The sequence below is a fragment of the Rhyacophila brunnea genome, unplaced genomic scaffold (assembly GCF_057557595.1).
Source record: "Rhyacophila brunnea isolate RB1 unplaced genomic scaffold, BYU_Rbru_1.0 scaffold_12, whole genome shotgun sequence".
NCBI lineage: Eukaryota > Metazoa > Arthropoda > Insecta > Trichoptera > Rhyacophilidae > Rhyacophila > Rhyacophila brunnea.
The window spans coordinates 26,135,949-26,152,875 of NW_028232774.1; the positions used below are offsets into that span (position 1 = coordinate 26,135,949).

Below are 16,927 nucleotides of genomic sequence, written 5' to 3' on the forward strand. Positions count from 1 at the left end.
TATTTTTTTTTTTTTAAACGAAATAAGAATTGTATTGCTCCCTTGCTTTCATAAGATTTGGAATTGCAGTGTAAATAATGATCATCTGTATCCCGAATGTTACGTATTATAAAATAATATATTATATTTTATTTTACTTATTGTCAAGTTACTAAATTGTCGATTCATTATTCACGTTTCGTTACAAACTTCAATCTGCAATTTTGTATTGTGAATTGTCGCTTGTCATTCAATTTTTAACTTGGCGTTCACTAAACTAAAATACAAAAATGGCTTTAGCAGATTATTGTGGTCTTGCTAAGAAGATGGATTTAAACCCACTCGACCATTACAACGTTGAAATAAACGACGATGTGTTTAGAATGAGCAAAAACTTCTCGGTAAACTGTGAACTCAGCGTACCGCCTTATGCAAACGTAAGTTTTGGGTTATGTTCAGCTCGCCGAAATTGCACATCATCATCTCGCCGAATTCTTATGCTTGAATATATTTTATATTTCACTTATCTTAATTTGCAGCCCGCTGAAAATTTGGCCCGTTTTGTAAAGGATGACACAGGTAGAGGCATCAGACTGCACTTCGATCATGGAACCACAACTTTAGGCTTTCAATATCAGGTAATTTCACTACCTACTTAATTATTTCGTTTTAATCACTATTCAAACTATCAATCATAATGTATCCGTGTTATTATCTGCAGGGTGGTGTTGTATTAGCAGTGGACTCGAGAGCGACTGGGGGTCAATTCATTGGATCACAGTCAATGAAGAAGATTGTTGAGATCAATGATTATCTTTTAGGTAAATATCACTTTCATAATAACTCTTAATTTATTTTTAGTGACAACGATCTTTCTTAATCATTTACCTTACATTTTCTTAACCTTTTTACTGCCGGTAGGTGTATGTATGGCGGTACCTTGCCAAATAAAAAATTAAAATCAATTTACGTTTCAAGTGGTAAAAATGAATTCTGTTTCAATTCTGAGTATATGACGATATTACCAATATATATCGTTGTGTGTCCAACATATTTGTATGTTTAAAAAAATTGATTTACGTTAAACGTTTACATATAATCCCGTTTGAAGCGGGACGTCCAAAGATGTCATTTTTGTATGAGCGGCGTTCTGTTCTAGGAAAAGTTCGCAACTTAAGACGTCATTGGCAACCATCCGGTTAAGCCAAACATGTTAAATTCAAACCCTAGAGCTGTAGTCTAATTATATTATTAATGTGAAGTTGAGAAAGATTTACAATGGCTAACGATGAAATCAACTGCAAGTCATCATTTATTTAGCATATTTAGATGAACCATCAGAAAAAAAACTGCAAAGAAGGGCATTTTACATCAAAACAAGCAGTCATGTTGTTTTTGCAGCCATTTTTCTATTGCTACTATTTCAAACAAAATATTGCATCAAGTGTTATCATATAAAAAAATGATATGATTCCTTTCTGTCCAAACTCTGATGCCCTCTAAATAGCCCTTATACATTTAGGCATTTTTTCGTTCGCTAGATGAATGCATCGCAGTGCCGTAGCCTTGTGCATTGCCTGCCTTACATCGATTTCAATATTACTGTTTTACGTGATGAAAGTACTAACGCACGTAGCCCCATCACCGTTGGACTTTTTGAAGGATTCAAAATGATAAATGTTCTGTGTACTATGGTTTTTTGAAAATACTTTACTTAGGTACCTACTATAATTTTTACATCTTTGTACTAAAATCAGCATATTATTTGACATACCAGTGTAGACAGTTGGCGCGGTGCATAACACGCTTTCAACGTAAAGCATGCGCAAAACTACTTAGTGCTAAAACCAGAATTAAAAAGTGGAAGAAGTGATCAAATGTCGAGAGCTTCTTACAATGACACCTTGCAAAAAAGCATGTCAATTCCAATTAATTTCAGTTTTTTACTTCCATTTGAATCGTTTTTAGCGATCCTGGTTTCACTTTTCGACATCATCGACCACTCTGCACATTCTTTTTCTTCTTATTGTGCCATCTCCTATTTAAGGTCGGCCACCATTTGGGTAATCACAAAACTTTTCAATCTATATCAACATCGTCCAACAACATGCGTCCGGTATTCGGATGCTGGTGGACGCCGTAATGATAGCTGGATAAATATATATATTATACACATTTACTTATTTTAAATATACATTGGACAGGTTATTTTTTCAGATGTATATTTGCCAGTTTTATATAATTCGTGAAGATGCCGAAAGGTGTAACCCGAGTCGCTAAAAATGATTCAAATAGAATAAATAAAATAGTACACAAAACTTTGTCAATTTAAATTCAAATTTCATCAATTATTATGGTATTATTTTTTTTAAATCATGCTGAATCGAGAGATAAGGCTACACATATATCGATACCCTAGTTCTATAGGGAAACAACTCAAAATTTCAAGGTTTTGAGTTAATAATGCCATTTAATGTAGAACGGTTGTATCTTCATAATTCAATAAAAAAAAATCGAATAACTGTTTTTGGGATTAATCATTAATTCAAATATTAACGAGAATGTCTGAGTTAATTATTTGTTAAACTGTAACATTTCATTTTGCATTGCTAAGTTCATTTGAACTAAGTAAAAATAAATACATTTACTTCAAAAATCAAGGCTTTAACATCGAAATGAAAATTTGTTCAAAATTTTCTAACGCCATTATCTTGGAACAAGGTATTTTGAGTTGTTTCCCTATAGAACTAGAGTATCGATATATGGAGATACAAAAATAACAATGAAGTTTCTTTGTAGGTACGCACACTGACAGAGAAGGTTAAATAATGCCTAGTCTATTCCTTTCCACAATTCTATTCAGTGATGCTGGGCCGTATTTATATAATCTAAAGATCCCTTGCATATAACATGAATAATTTGGAAAGTCCTAATTAGATTTACTTACCATTGTGTGTAGGAACCCTGGCGGGCGGTGCCGCGGACTGCGTGTACTGGGACAGAGTCCTAGCAAAGCAGTGCCGTCTCTATGAGCTGAGAAACCGAGAAAGGATCAGCGTAGCCGCCGCCTCAAAGCTCATGGCCAACATGGTTTACAGCTACAAAGGAATGGGACTCAGTATGGGGATGATGCTTGCCGGATGGGACAAGAGAGTATGATCATTTAATTATTATACAGTGCTGTTTCTTTCTACAAACCCATCCTCAGAATGATTGAATAATAACTTACGAGCGTGGGTTTGTAGTGTGATAACAAATAGGTTTTAAAATCTTCACATTTAATAAAATTCTACCGTGTTAATGCTAATTCAATTGATTGATTAATTGCAATTTTATTTAGAAATATTAGAATACTCTTATTCATTTACTGAAACTGTATTTTTTTTTACAGGGTCCTAGCCTTTACTATGTGGACTCTGAAGGAACTCGAGTTCCCGGAAAGTGTTTCTCTGCGGGATCCGGCTCCATATATGCTTTCGGAGTGTTCGATGCAGGTTTCAAATGGGATCTTACCAATGATGAGGCTTATGGTATGCTTATAATAATGGTGTTATGTAGCTAATATTTAAATGCGGACGGTGGTGATTGTATCGTAATAGGGTTTATTTGTTTGTTCACCTAACAAATTTAGTCTATGTCCTGGCTCAAACCATAGATAACAGACATATAAATATAGATTCATAAAGCCGCATTTAGACCAAGAGAGCGAATGTTTGTTCTTCCCCCACTCCAGCGAAATTCTTATGCTCGCTCAACAGAAAGCGTCTACGTCAAGAGAATTTCATTGGAGTGGAGGAAGAACAAACATTCGCTCGCTTAGTCTAAATGCGGCTTAAGTTCCATACAACAGAATGCCCTCTATAATTGCCGCCATCTATTGTCGTGACTATAAATTTTGACTATGTAAGCCAGTAAGTATAAAAACGAAATTGTGACAAAAACAAATAAAAGTCGATATTTCAAATACAGTTTATTGCAATGATAATAATATTGACATTATGAATAACAACATAAAATTATGGGGACATGATCGTAATGCACTCCCACCATTGGTGGTAATTATTTGTCAACACTTCCTGTCAGATTGATGACTTCATTAATTTCCTATGTGTAGCCTGAAGATTTCATTATAATTTTTCATCGCTTGCCGTTATTCTGCGCAGCCTAATGATCGACATCATATTAATGTAGATTCTGAAACAATAATTTTAAAATGGAATGTCAAAATGACAATGTCACCATTTCCATTTGTGTAAGCAAGCTTGCGTAATTTAGTAAAACGTAAACTTCTATGTGAAAATTAGAATATGTACTATGTATCATTATTTCGATGCCACGACTGCAAAGAATTTTCAAGGGACATGCAGCGTATATAAACATAATATAATAAAAATACACCACCCATTAATTTATTCTATCAGCTGTCGAATTGCAAAACCTTTTTATCAATATGGTTTATAAACGCCGGACACCAATATTATTCTGACACTATTATATAATATTTTATTTTATTTACACATTGACATGGATTTTGAAAAGAATGGCATGACATCAGTGACAAATCTGTGGGCGAAAGGAAGAGGGCGATAAGTCCTTAAAATTGAAGACAAAAAGAATATGTTGATAAGTCTAAAAACATAAATTTTCTTAGGGCAGCTATTTCTAAGGTTAGCTTTCTTGTGGTAAATCAGGAATATTTTTAAATGTTGGTTTGTTGAGAATTTACAAACATATTACTAAAATTTTAAAACATCCAAAAACATAATATAATCTAAATGTACAAATAGCTACCCTGAGAATTGATGGTTTTAGACATCAACATATTCACGCCATACACGGATATAGCTCATCACAATTGTCGAAAGGCGATAGAATTTTTTGGCATTTAATAATTATTATAGTTTACTTCATCTTCATTACTCATACGTATTGGCCGTATGTATGAGATTCCCAAATTCTTTATAAGCTATTTAACCGATTTTCCATCGAATAGCTTATAACACTGTTTGTGACGTAAGCGATCTGACGTCACGCGCCATTAAAAATGGCTGCCTCAGCTGTCACTTTCAAATGTCATTTTAATTTTGCATTCATTGCAACAAACGTTTGGTTGAGACCCTTGTTCGTTTTGTAGATTCTGTAAAACATTTGCGAACTCTAAAAACAGTTCCTAGTCGTGCTGTTTACAAAATACGTATAATTTTGATCCCTAGTCTATAATCTAGATAGTAGGTAACTGATAAAATGCCTCGTACCTATTTCGCTTGCAATATTTCTCATGGACACATAAGATGGACTTACGTTAGATTACGATAAAATATCTCCGCTAAACCACCGCAAAAATATGTACCTACTGCTGTATCTGGCATTAAAATATACAATTGGAAGCATTCTGCGTTCTTCTATATATTATGGTACCTACCTACCTAGTTAATTATTGTAAGATAACTGTAATAAACAAGGCACAACTCTCAAATACACTGGAAACATCAATAGTGTCATACGGTGATTTTTTATAAATGATAATATTATACAGAGATCATTACATATTATTGTCTAAATCATTTGCGTTTTCTGTTTTGACATTTCTCATAATAATTGAAGAAGTCCCATTGAAGTGAAGTTAGTCATAATAATATTCAGTATTGCCACCAAATGTATTCAGTGTTGCCACCAAATGGTAAAGTTTACTGGCAATACAACCTTTCGCACAGTAGAATAATTTTAAAATACATGTGATAAAATAGCTGATAAATTATTTAAAGTTTATAATAATTATTCATGTATAATTATTAAATTTATATGGTACCGTTCGCACACTTTCAGACACATTTACAATTTCAAAATTTTGAATTATTTATCGGGGAATGAAATTTTATAATACGAACACCATGACACATGAGATCTCACATTTGTGACGTCACTTAACAGCTAATTACGTTTGTACTCATGCATACAAACGTGCAGTATATAGCCTATAAGGTTTTTGGGAATCTCATGCATACTAATAATAAAATTACATTTTTTGTTATGCATTGTAGAGCTGGGCAGAAGATCAATCTACCACGCGACTCTGAGGGACGCGTACTCTGGCGGTATAGTCCGAGTTTATCACATCACCAAGGATGGCTGGAAGAATATCTCCAATGACGATTGCATGGATCTTCATTATAAATATGCGGCAGACAAGGAGGCCGGTGGGAAAATCGACGCTTCCATGACACCGGCATAAACAAATTAATATATTTAAGATATAGTATTATGTAATCCATTCTACACATCTAAACCTGAAATGTCCCATTTTTTATTTTTAAAAATTGAATTGTTACGATTACATTTATTGCTGCGAGAGCTTAAGATGACGTGTCGAACTTTTATACAAAAAATTGTGGCGGTTATACCTACCTAATAAAAAAAATTTAAAACACATTGTCTGTCACTAGGTTTCCCATTCCCTTAAACTGCTGATACTTCAGTTAATGTACGCTTCGTCATCTCCTAAAATCATCAATATTACGTCTAATAAAAATGTTATAATTTTCAAAAACACATAGTTATTGATAGATATCCTTCAGATTTAATTTTCTGTCATGAATATAAAAAATTCACATTTCAAACAGGGTCACATTCTATTAGGTACAAAAGATATTATTTCTAAAAGTAAATCTGACAAAAAGAGATGTACTCAATAATAAATTGTGTGAAAGAAATGTGGAAGTAAGCGGTGCGATCAAGATAGCATTATAACAGGTGGTGTAGAAATGATACTAGAGTCTGTATTCTATAAATTGACGTACACCTCATACGGAAAGCATTGTGCCATGGCGTTCAACTGTCGCAAGTTTACAATGGGAGGGAACGAGATGGATGCTGAAGCGGCGCGGAAACCGGCACGCCAGCTTATAGAAGACAGACTATCAATAGACATCATTTGAAAACACCCCAGATAATAATATAATATATACTGTCACCTCTGAAAGGACGGGGTGGGGGGACGTAGATTGCACTGTACCCCCCCCCCCCCCCCCCCCATGATAAAGTTGTTATGGGGTATCGTCTGCTTGATCTCTCCCGGCGACATATATGTGTTAATAGACAACGAATGAAATTGACGGCGAAACAGTGCGTTTTATTTTTCGGAATACATTTACAGCATATGTATACAATTAATATTAATTATAAAATAAATAAATTTAGCTGGGACGTCAGCTGCGTCCAGCCGACGTCTTGAAAGGAGAGAGCTCGAATGAATCAGTCCTAGGGGCCCAGGTCAAATCTCCGAAAAATACAATGTTAAAGTTGTCGTTGAATGCCGAAGGGTGCTTCGTCCTTTCTCGTCATACCTACGGGTTGTACCTGGGTTTTGAATCAGACCCTTGATCATGGCCCCCACAAAGGGGGGGCTGACAGGGCTCTAGCCTGGGGGCCCGGGCTCAGGAAGGACCTGGCGTGGCGAATCGACCGGATAAGTGATTTAAACACTCATCACAAATTCTCTCGATTAGTAAAAAGTATCTTCAATATTATTATTATTTAAAATTATGTGGTTGTATGATAGAATTTTTAATTGTGTATCGATACTTGACAACTCCATAATTCAAATATACAAAAAAACACTAAATATAGGTACTGTCACGACCTCAGACTTTGGGTCTTATACCTAGAGTACATTTTAGGGGTGTAGAGTGGCCTGAACACGCCATTGGCCTCGTAGTCAAATAAACTGCACCAAGCCGCACCCTTGACCACCCAGAGGGACGTTTCTTTCCAGAAATAAGTCCCACGGCCCGTGTCTTTGAGGCTGAGGACACGGTTCGTGGAAGATCAGGTTCAAGTAAAGTACGCGAGATGATGAGTGATATTAGGCCTTTGCCATTTAACTCGTATTACTACGCGAGTTGTTAAAATATCATGTATAAAACTATGTAGTAAAATGTCTAGTTGAAAACGTATGAAAATTGTAATGCCATGTGTAAAGAATGAATGAGAAAGATAACAGGTTGTACCAGAGGAATGAAAGAGTTGATAGAAAATAATTATAAATATGTAAACACGGCTATTCAAATGTACGCTCTGAAACGTCGATAAATCGGTGAGTATTCTCTTTTTGGATACTAATCATGGGGCCCATCCAATAAGGAATTCCGTCAACTACGGTTTGACACCCAGATAAGGCCATTCGGAGAATGTTCATGAAAATCTGTACTTTAAAATGAAGATTAATTGATTTGAAATTGACTTTTCTCCGAATATTTCAAGTCGGACGTTTGCATTAGCACCCCTACAAGCTAATTACCATTGTAAAATAATCAGAAATTAACATACAACAAAACTATTAATTAATTAAAATTACGCGCTAAAATTGGCGGTAATTGAAATGTAACGGCCGAATTCAAAATGTCCAAGACCCCCCACTACCGCGACCTCCTTCAGAGGATATAAAAACTTGATTTCTTCCCGCAAAAAAGCAGTTGCAACAAGGGATCCCGACCTGGATCCCATGTCAAATATATATGTAAATTCCGGTACGCAAAGCTACGGCGCGAGTCAGTAAAGAAAAAACCCGTTCATCGCAAAATCCATGTCTGGTGGTAACAAGAAAGAAATTGCATACAAAAAGATCCGTTCGGGCGGAATTATAAAACGTTGCCGGGCAAGTCGTAGAGTCGATCGCGTGAAATTGTAGTAACGGGCGGCCATTTTGCTGGCCTTATACGGCGAATAACCAACCGCCGTCTGTAACAGACGAGCGCGATATCTGAATATTATAAATAACTATTGTGACGAAACTAATGACAGATAATTATAAAATAACTGATTAGAATTACGACTAATTCATGTGCTATAAAAAAGTAACTCTAAGATAATAAGTTTGAATTGTGACTAATTCACACATAATAAGAAAGTGACTATGAAGTACCGTAAAACCCCCTAACTTCGCCCGGTTTTTTAACAGAAAGTCGTTTTGCCACCAAAATATCCACCAATATGAAGTCTTATAGATCTTATGAAATGCACAATGATAGTGTTTAATTTTATTTATATTGAAGTAATACCCTTTTCATACTAAATAATACAATAAATCACTATTTTTTATATAGACGAAGTTACGGCACGATTCCCTAACTTCGCCTAATGTGTTTTAGTAGGTACAATAAAAAAATATTGTCTATGGATACTCACGAAATCTATTAAAAAATAGCCTTAAGCAAATTCAGGTCTTATGCTTGAGACAATTTGACATATTTTAAAGAAATATCTACGTTGGCGAAGATAGGAATCACTTCAATGACTGTTTCATACAACCTACCAATTTACGCTAGGGCTGCCAAAACCCAAAGCATTATAGTATCATTTTTATGTGTTGATTTACATAGTAAATTTTTAATAAAGGAAATATGAGAAAAATTGTTAACTGGTGATTCAAATAAATGAATAGTTTTTAGTCTAAAAACAATAAAAATAAAAAAAACACATTTATTTCAAGAAAATCGTTTTTTTGTGACAACCCTAAAGCCAGGGGAAGTGTAGGAACAAGTAGTTCAAAAAACATAGCCTGACATTGCATACTCAAATAATTGATGTTTTATTATAAATATCGGAAATCGCACGTTACATTTGGCAAGCAGACTATATCACTATATTATATTAAAAATATGAAGAACCTACCTCTACAAGATTCGTAGAAATCAGCAAAAGTTCAGAGGTATTCCGAAAAAATCTCTTCAAACCGGACTCGAAAAAACGGTACTAACACAAACACGGCGAAAATAATGGCGGTTTGAAAATTGTGTGGTGACAGGACGAATATTATCTTTAAAATCGCCTCAGTGACTTAAAGTGGTGCAATAGTAAAAACATGAGTTTTTAGTGTTTAATTGATTTAGGTGAAGTTAGGGACACTTGGCGAAGTTAGGGGGTTTTACGGTAACGGATTCGAATTTTAAAATAAATTACGTACAATAAACTACTATCGAGGGTCGAATAAATTCTGAACTCGAACGAAGTATTAGGGTCCTGAAACCCTTCTATGGATGGAAACCGGTCTCATGAGACGGTCTAGAGTCTAAAGTTTACTATAAGTTAGTATTAATAAATACCTGTAATATAACTATAAGCTGAATGTGAACGATACATGAATAAAGTGGGACAATACTACTTCTCCAGAGTTTTTCTTATTTTTTTACTCCGTGCCGAACACTGACAAAAAAAACACCGAAGAAGACGAACACCATACGAAATTACTTAAAAAAATTATGATACCAGGGTTCGAATTGGACATCGTCTGAGCTAGACCGGAACCCTGGATTTATCAGTACATATTAATTTTACCGCATATACCATTTGGAAAACGCTACTGTAGAGCAGTGGCGCACCCAGGGGGGGGGGCAAGGGGCCCTGGCACCCCCCAAAACACCTCAATTGTCAGATTGATTTTAAACATTGAAATTGAAAGCCAATAAACTATACATAGACAAATAAAAATGATTTGTAATTCTCCAGCACCCTTTTTAGAAAAATTTCTTAGATTTTAATTTCTAACACAAAAATTTCGAAACACTGATGCCGCGCTTTTTTAGAAACCCAATCCCTAATGGAACTGTCAAAGAATTCTTGGTGTCCACCTGAATTCCGGAGTGGTATAGGTCATGGCTGGGAAGGGCTGACAGGGCTCTAGGCCTGGGGGCCCGGCGTGTCGAGTTGACCAGATAAGTGAGATAAACACACATCATAAATTAGCTTTAATAGTAAAAAAAGTCGCCTGCGGCACTAATATACTTCATGACCGTGAACATTTTCAATTATATAATTGTGCAATATATTTTCTGATTATTATGTGTCGATACTCCATTATTAAAGTAGATGTTTTAAAAATAGCCAATAATTCACTGTATAAGTACTTACCCTTGATTTGAACTAAAACACAATTTGAAAAACAATAATGTAGTGTTTCACATTGCCTTTAATCTTAGCGGTGGGTAGGGGGCCCGCCAAATATCCTAACTTGAGGGCCCTTTTCAGGATGTGGAGGGCATGGTGTAAGTACACCGAGTGCAATAGACAAAAGACAGATAAAAGAGAAATTAGGCTGTATTGTGTTGAGTAGGTTTGTGTATAAGTTAAATGCAATAATACTTTTTTTTGTCCATTTTCAATTAATATTTTGAAACCTCAATATTAAAAATCCAAAAATCGACGATAAACATTCGGCGAAAAGAACGACTACATCCACTATAACAGTCGGTGGTGGTGTAAAACATTTTTTTCAGTGGAATTCGGCATAAATATTGTAGCTCTCTAGACCAAGCGGGTAGCACAGCCGATATTATTTGAGTAATGTTTTAGCATACTAGGCGCACATGTTCAGCATGGCCGCTGTTAGTCACTTCCAATCCGCCAGTCGCTGATGACAAACGGTTACCGTCACTATGCCTCCAATTTAATAAAAACTAGGAGAAACTGTACAAACATACCGCCGTGTGTTGTGAAAATATGTAAAAATAATATATGAAGAAGAAAAAGAGCCTATGAGACATGGGACTAATTTACATTTTCCTCCTTGGGCTCCCCCCAATATTAAGTCCTGAGTGCGCCAGATCAAAGATGCTAGCCTAGGGAGTAAGATTCAGGTGTTTGAACATGTACCGTTTAAAAAAAAAAATTCGGTTAGGTACATGTTCAAACACGCGTGTTACTATGATCTTACTCCCTACTTCATTTATCGTTTGTCAATTTATGGCTAGTGCCGTATGTTGTAGCTTAGCCACTGGGAAATTCCAATAGAAATGGCATATTTCAAAAAAATACTACCTTATTCTTAGGTCAATAATTATTATAAAGCAAACATTATTCGTAGAATTTTTATCACATTTGAATGGTCAAAGACATAGCTTATAATCAGTATCTTTAAATGTGTAAATCTTGCCCATTTTTCACTTCACTTCACATGACCGTACTGAAATATGACTATATTCTAGAACATTAGAGCGAGAGGTTTAAAAGAATACTATTTTATGTAATAAAAATACTTTATGCAGTCATCAAATGTTTAAACTAAATATAAAGGATAATAAGGCTTCGAAATTATGTAAATAGATTATCTACAACGTTTAAGGACTGTCCAGGATCATGCTTTGAAAATAGCATAAAAGCTCCATTTTGACGTACGCTGAGCATGTCCCCCCTTAATATGCGATGAATTTAATATAAGTAGGTAAGTGCTTTTACGGATGTTCTTTTTAATAAAGCTTTAGGTCAATGATTTTAATGCTAAGCATGAATTTAATGGTAAGGCTGAGAAAAGTAATTATTATTAATACGTAATTATGAAATAATATTAAGTTTAGACATTGTTGGCGAAGTTCCAAAAGGGTGACTATAAAATTGGTTACAGGCTAGAAATTGCACCGTCTCGTAATCGACCTGCTCATATCATCTGTGAATCCGCTTGATAATGGTTCAGGCCTCTTAGACTTGGATTCTCTGAGAATGCCATGCTTTAGGCGGTATCAATACCTACTAGAAAATATCTTTTTTTAGGCTAGGGAGGCCTTTATCCAGCTGTGGATTGGTTCAGGTCGATGTTGATAAGGATGATAGAAATAGGTATAATATCACAAATTCGTTTAACCGCTAGTAGTAGAATCAGGTGGCGGAACCCTTCATCCAGCAGTGGATTGATCCTGGTTAATGATGATGATGATAACGATATGAATATGTAGAAAAATATAATAATACAGATTTTGATAAATACAGTCATTCAAATGACAGAAAGGAGTAGAATCAGGCTAGGGAGGCATTTATCCAGCAGTGGATTGGTTCAGGTCGATGTTGATAAGGATGATAGAAATAGGTATAATATCACAAATTCGTTTAACCGCTAGTAGTAGACTCAGGTTGCGAAACCCTTCCTCCAGCAGTGGATTGATCCTGGTTGATGATGATGATGATTATGATGACGATATGAATATGTAGATAAATAACATTAGCATTTTTAATAAATATAGAAATTCAATACTGTCAAGAATACAATCAACGTAGAGAGGCCTTCATCCAGCAGTGGATTTATTGAGGCTCGTGATAATAATGGCATTATATATAGATAGGTAGATAATAATGTTACTGATAAATATAGCAATTCAAATGACAGAAAGGAATAGAATCAGGCTAGTGTAGGCCTCCGAATTCTTGGAACATCAAGATGGAAGAGCAGGTAGTCACTATATTATAGTCAATGAAACGAATGGTCACTATATTATATTTCGATTTATTTGTATCCGTAACCACAAAGACAACAAGAAAGTTCAACTATATTACTACTCGAATACCACAAAGTTAGAAAAAGTCAATTTCATTATTATCCAGTAACCACAGTATATAATAAAAAGTTAAAATTAATTATTATCCGATAAACCACAATATTTTATAAAAAGTCTAATTTATTAATACTCGTAGAACCACAATATATTATAAAAAGTCTAATTTAATTAATATAATTAATTATAAAAATGGAGGCACTTATTATTTATGTCATATTATTTAATTATTTAATATTAACTATTATTATTCCGTAGTCGAGATTACGCGAGCGCGGGGCACTGAGAAGAAAGTTTGGGAACCGGGTCCAAAAGGAAAACAAATCTCCAAAACGTCTCGCTGGTTGACACTCGCGTAGTCACGAACTATCAGAGTGACAGTAGGTATTCACACCGATAGGTATTCGACCGGTAGGTATTTTGAACCTCGGCGGTTGGCTCCAGGGAGGGTGATTCTAGTTCGACTGGATCTACCCCTCCAGTCTCTCGGACTTGTATGAAATTATATGAAGAAATCGCGCTTCTGACTGTCGCAGACACGGAGTCTGGAAGCTCGGAGAAGACTGATAAAGAAATCAAAAATAAGGGGTTTTTATTCAAAACTGGGTGATTGCATTTCTTTGGCCAACGTTTAAGGGATGCAAAAATCTTGTAACGGTTTCCTTATGCAAATTAGCGGAAATCGTACGGTGACTAATTACCCGTAATATTTACGTAAGGACCTGCTATATCGAATTATTGCCGGCGCTCCATTGGCACGCAAGTCAGACGATTTACAGTCTTCGGACTTTTTTTTCGCGTGGAGCACCCCAGGTCTGCGGACTTTTTAATCCGCAGACCAGGCTCGTTGGATTTCAAACATGTTTGATATTTTACTCGCCGAGCCGCTGAAATTCGTACGTTCACCACGCTTTACCGTCACATTATTTATATCTATGCCGACGGACGACAGCGCCATCATTATTTTACTGTCATTCAAAGTGTTCGGACATCTCACATCGATAACAACAATGGTAGATCTACGAGTGCATTCGAAAAGTTTCTTGGAAGATTTTATTAGTTGTTTTAAAGACAACCCATCGTTGTGGAAGACGACCAGCCCACTATACAAGAATCGTGATGCCAAGTCCTTGGCGTATGCGGAACTTTTGGAGATTTTAATCAAGGTGGAGCCGCAGGCAAGGGTCGACGATGTTAAAAAGAAAATACAGACATTGAGGTCGGGTTACAGAAAGGAGAGAAATAAAGTAAGGACATCATATCGAAGCGGAGCCGGCACAGACGCAGTTTATCTACCCAAACTGTGGTACTATAAAAATTTGGAGTTCGTGAACGACCAAATGGAAGGTACGTAGGAATGCTTTAAAGCTATTTATTATACACGTGCAGATTATGAAATTGTCGTACCTAGCTCTGAAAGTGACATCGCATTAGATTAGCTACTATTAAGCAATTAAAACATACAGCTATGAATCATTTCTAGTCACAATAAAATTTCTTATTCTTTGCCGAGGTAGGTAATAAATAATAATAATATATAGGTACGAGGGAATGCTTTAAAGCTATTTATTATACACGTGCAGACTATGACATTGTCGTATCTCTGAAAGTGACATCGCATTAGATTAGCTACTATTAAGCAATTAAAACATACAGCTATGAATCATTTCTAGTCACAATAAAATTATTTATTCTTTGCTGAGGTAGGTAAGAAATAATAATATATAGGTACGATCATGGCGGTGGAAGCGCGGCTTATTGAGTCGTGGTCGGGTCCCAGGTTCAAATCCTGGGTCTGACAAGTACACATTGAATTTCAATTTGTGTATGAGTCAGAGTATGGACCTAATATGTTGAGCAAGTGGCTGACATCCATTTCTCGTAAAAACAAAATCTGTCAATACAAACCTCCACTCCGTGGAGGTCCATATTATGATCGGACATGGTCGAAAGAAGAAGAAAAGAAATGATCATAAAATCAAAAATCGCTCGAGTTAGGTTCCTTCAGAGACAATCAATAAATCGTCAATCATCAATCAAAATTAATGGTACAGTTTGGTTATGAGGAATACAGCGGAAAACACATTTTGAAAATACCCGATATACTGGATTACACCAATTATACCAATATCAATATTAACCGTATGAAGGAATGGGTACTTAGGGGAGAGATAATAAAAAACAATTTTGAGTATTATGTTGTATTTTAACAATTTACATTTTGTTTTACAGAATCGAGCTCAATATCCAGCATGGTGGACGATTTGGAAAACATGTCTCCTGATGAGAGTTACTCCAACTCGTTAAACAACGAAGATTGTATTGAGGTAAAACATTTTAACTAAATTGTTACATTGGTTTAATTTATCTATTGCTTATCATACTTTCTTGCCATGTGACAGCCCCGGTAGTATTAAAATATTTTTCGAAATCTCCTCGCGCTTTCTTAGCATTGGCAGTCGAGTTCCGATTAGTCGTTGCTTCCAAAGGCGCTAAGGTGTCCTGTGACCTCAGTCCGAGCTCTATTAAACCTGTCTCAGGATTTTCCCTATCAAGGTCATGAGAAGGAGTATAAGTATGTGTTGATTTGCGACGAAGAAAGTTGTGCAGCACACAGCAAGTTAATACAACTGTATTGATATTTTCAATTTTCATGTTTATTGGAGCTTGAAAAATGCGGAATCTAGCAGCTAAAATGCCAAAAACATTTTCTATAATTCGCCTGGCTCTGCATGTCCGATAATTATATATTCTTTTACTGTGATTTAATTGCCTTTGTGAATACGGCTTTATGAAATCGTTACGTAATGCAAAGGCTTCATCGCCAATATAAACAAATGGCAGTGCATCAGAATTAGCAGTAGGTTTTTTTGGTGCAGGTATTTTTAATCTGCCTTCGTCTAAACGTTTGAAAAAATCAGATTTTCTCAGTACGCCTCCATCAGAAATACGTCCATTTGTTCCAACATCAACATAAATAAATTCATAATTAGCATTTGCAATCGCCATCAAAACAATGCTGTGGAAATGTTTGTAATTATAAAAGTGGGAGCCGGCGCCTGCAGGTGGCACGATTGCAATGTGTTTCCCATCAACTGCGCCCAGGCAATTTGGAAATTGCCATTTACTATTAAATTCTTCTGCAATCGTCTCCATTTCTTCGTGCGTATCAGGGAACTGCAACAAAAAATAATCAACATTTTATTTACAGATAGAATATTCGCCTTCAACATCCACGTTGTCGACTACTCCAAGGTCGAATCTCAATAGAGCACCAGAACCCCCATCGTTCAAACGAAAAAAATCGAATGATAGCGCCAACAAAGTGTTAGAATTAATCACCGACAAACTAAGCAAGACTGAAGATGAATTTGATGTTTTTGGCAAAATGATGGCCATGAAACTACGATCGATGTCACAGGGACAAAGATTGCTGGCCGAGAAGCTGATGCATGAAGTTGCCTTTATGGGACAAAGTGACAAAATAATGCCAGCAACTACTGTTCATACTCAACCAGTTTATCGTATATTAAGCAAAAATGTACAAAAGCCGGTATAATAAATTAATGTTTTTTGTATGAATAAATATCTTGTAAAAATATTTGTTTTTTTGTTTGTTTTTATGCCTATAA

The 16,927-nt window shown here is 35.6% G+C and overlaps 1 protein-coding gene across 1 annotated transcript; it reads left to right on the top strand.

Moving 5' to 3' along the window:
* Nucleotides 1-192: 192 nt before the first annotated feature.
* Prosbeta5 (Proteasome beta5 subunit) lies at nucleotides 193-6,406 on the top strand. Its single transcript, XM_085961100.1, has 6 exons — nucleotides 193-416; nucleotides 519-617; nucleotides 701-800; nucleotides 2,939-3,132; nucleotides 3,371-3,509; nucleotides 6,021-6,406. The coding sequence occupies exons 1-6, from the start codon at nucleotides 270-272 to the stop codon at nucleotides 6,209-6,211; spliced, it is 870 nt and encodes a 289-aa protein (XP_085817226.1). The 5' UTR covers nucleotides 193-269; the 3' UTR covers nucleotides 6,212-6,406.
* The last annotated feature ends 10,521 nt before the right edge of the window (nucleotides 6,407-16,927 follow it).

Coding starts and splice junctions, on each gene's coding strand:
- Prosbeta5 (XM_085961100.1), top strand. CDS start 270: ATGGCTTTAGCAGATTATTGTGGTCTTGCTAAGAAGATGGATTTAAAC. Junction 618..700: donor CTTTAGGCTTTCAATATCAG/GTAATTTCACTA, acceptor TATTATCTGCAG/GGTGGTGTTGTATTAGCAGT. Junction 3,510..6,020: donor TACCAATGATGAGGCTTATG/GTATGCTTATAA, acceptor TATGCATTGTAG/AGCTGGGCAGAAGATCAATC.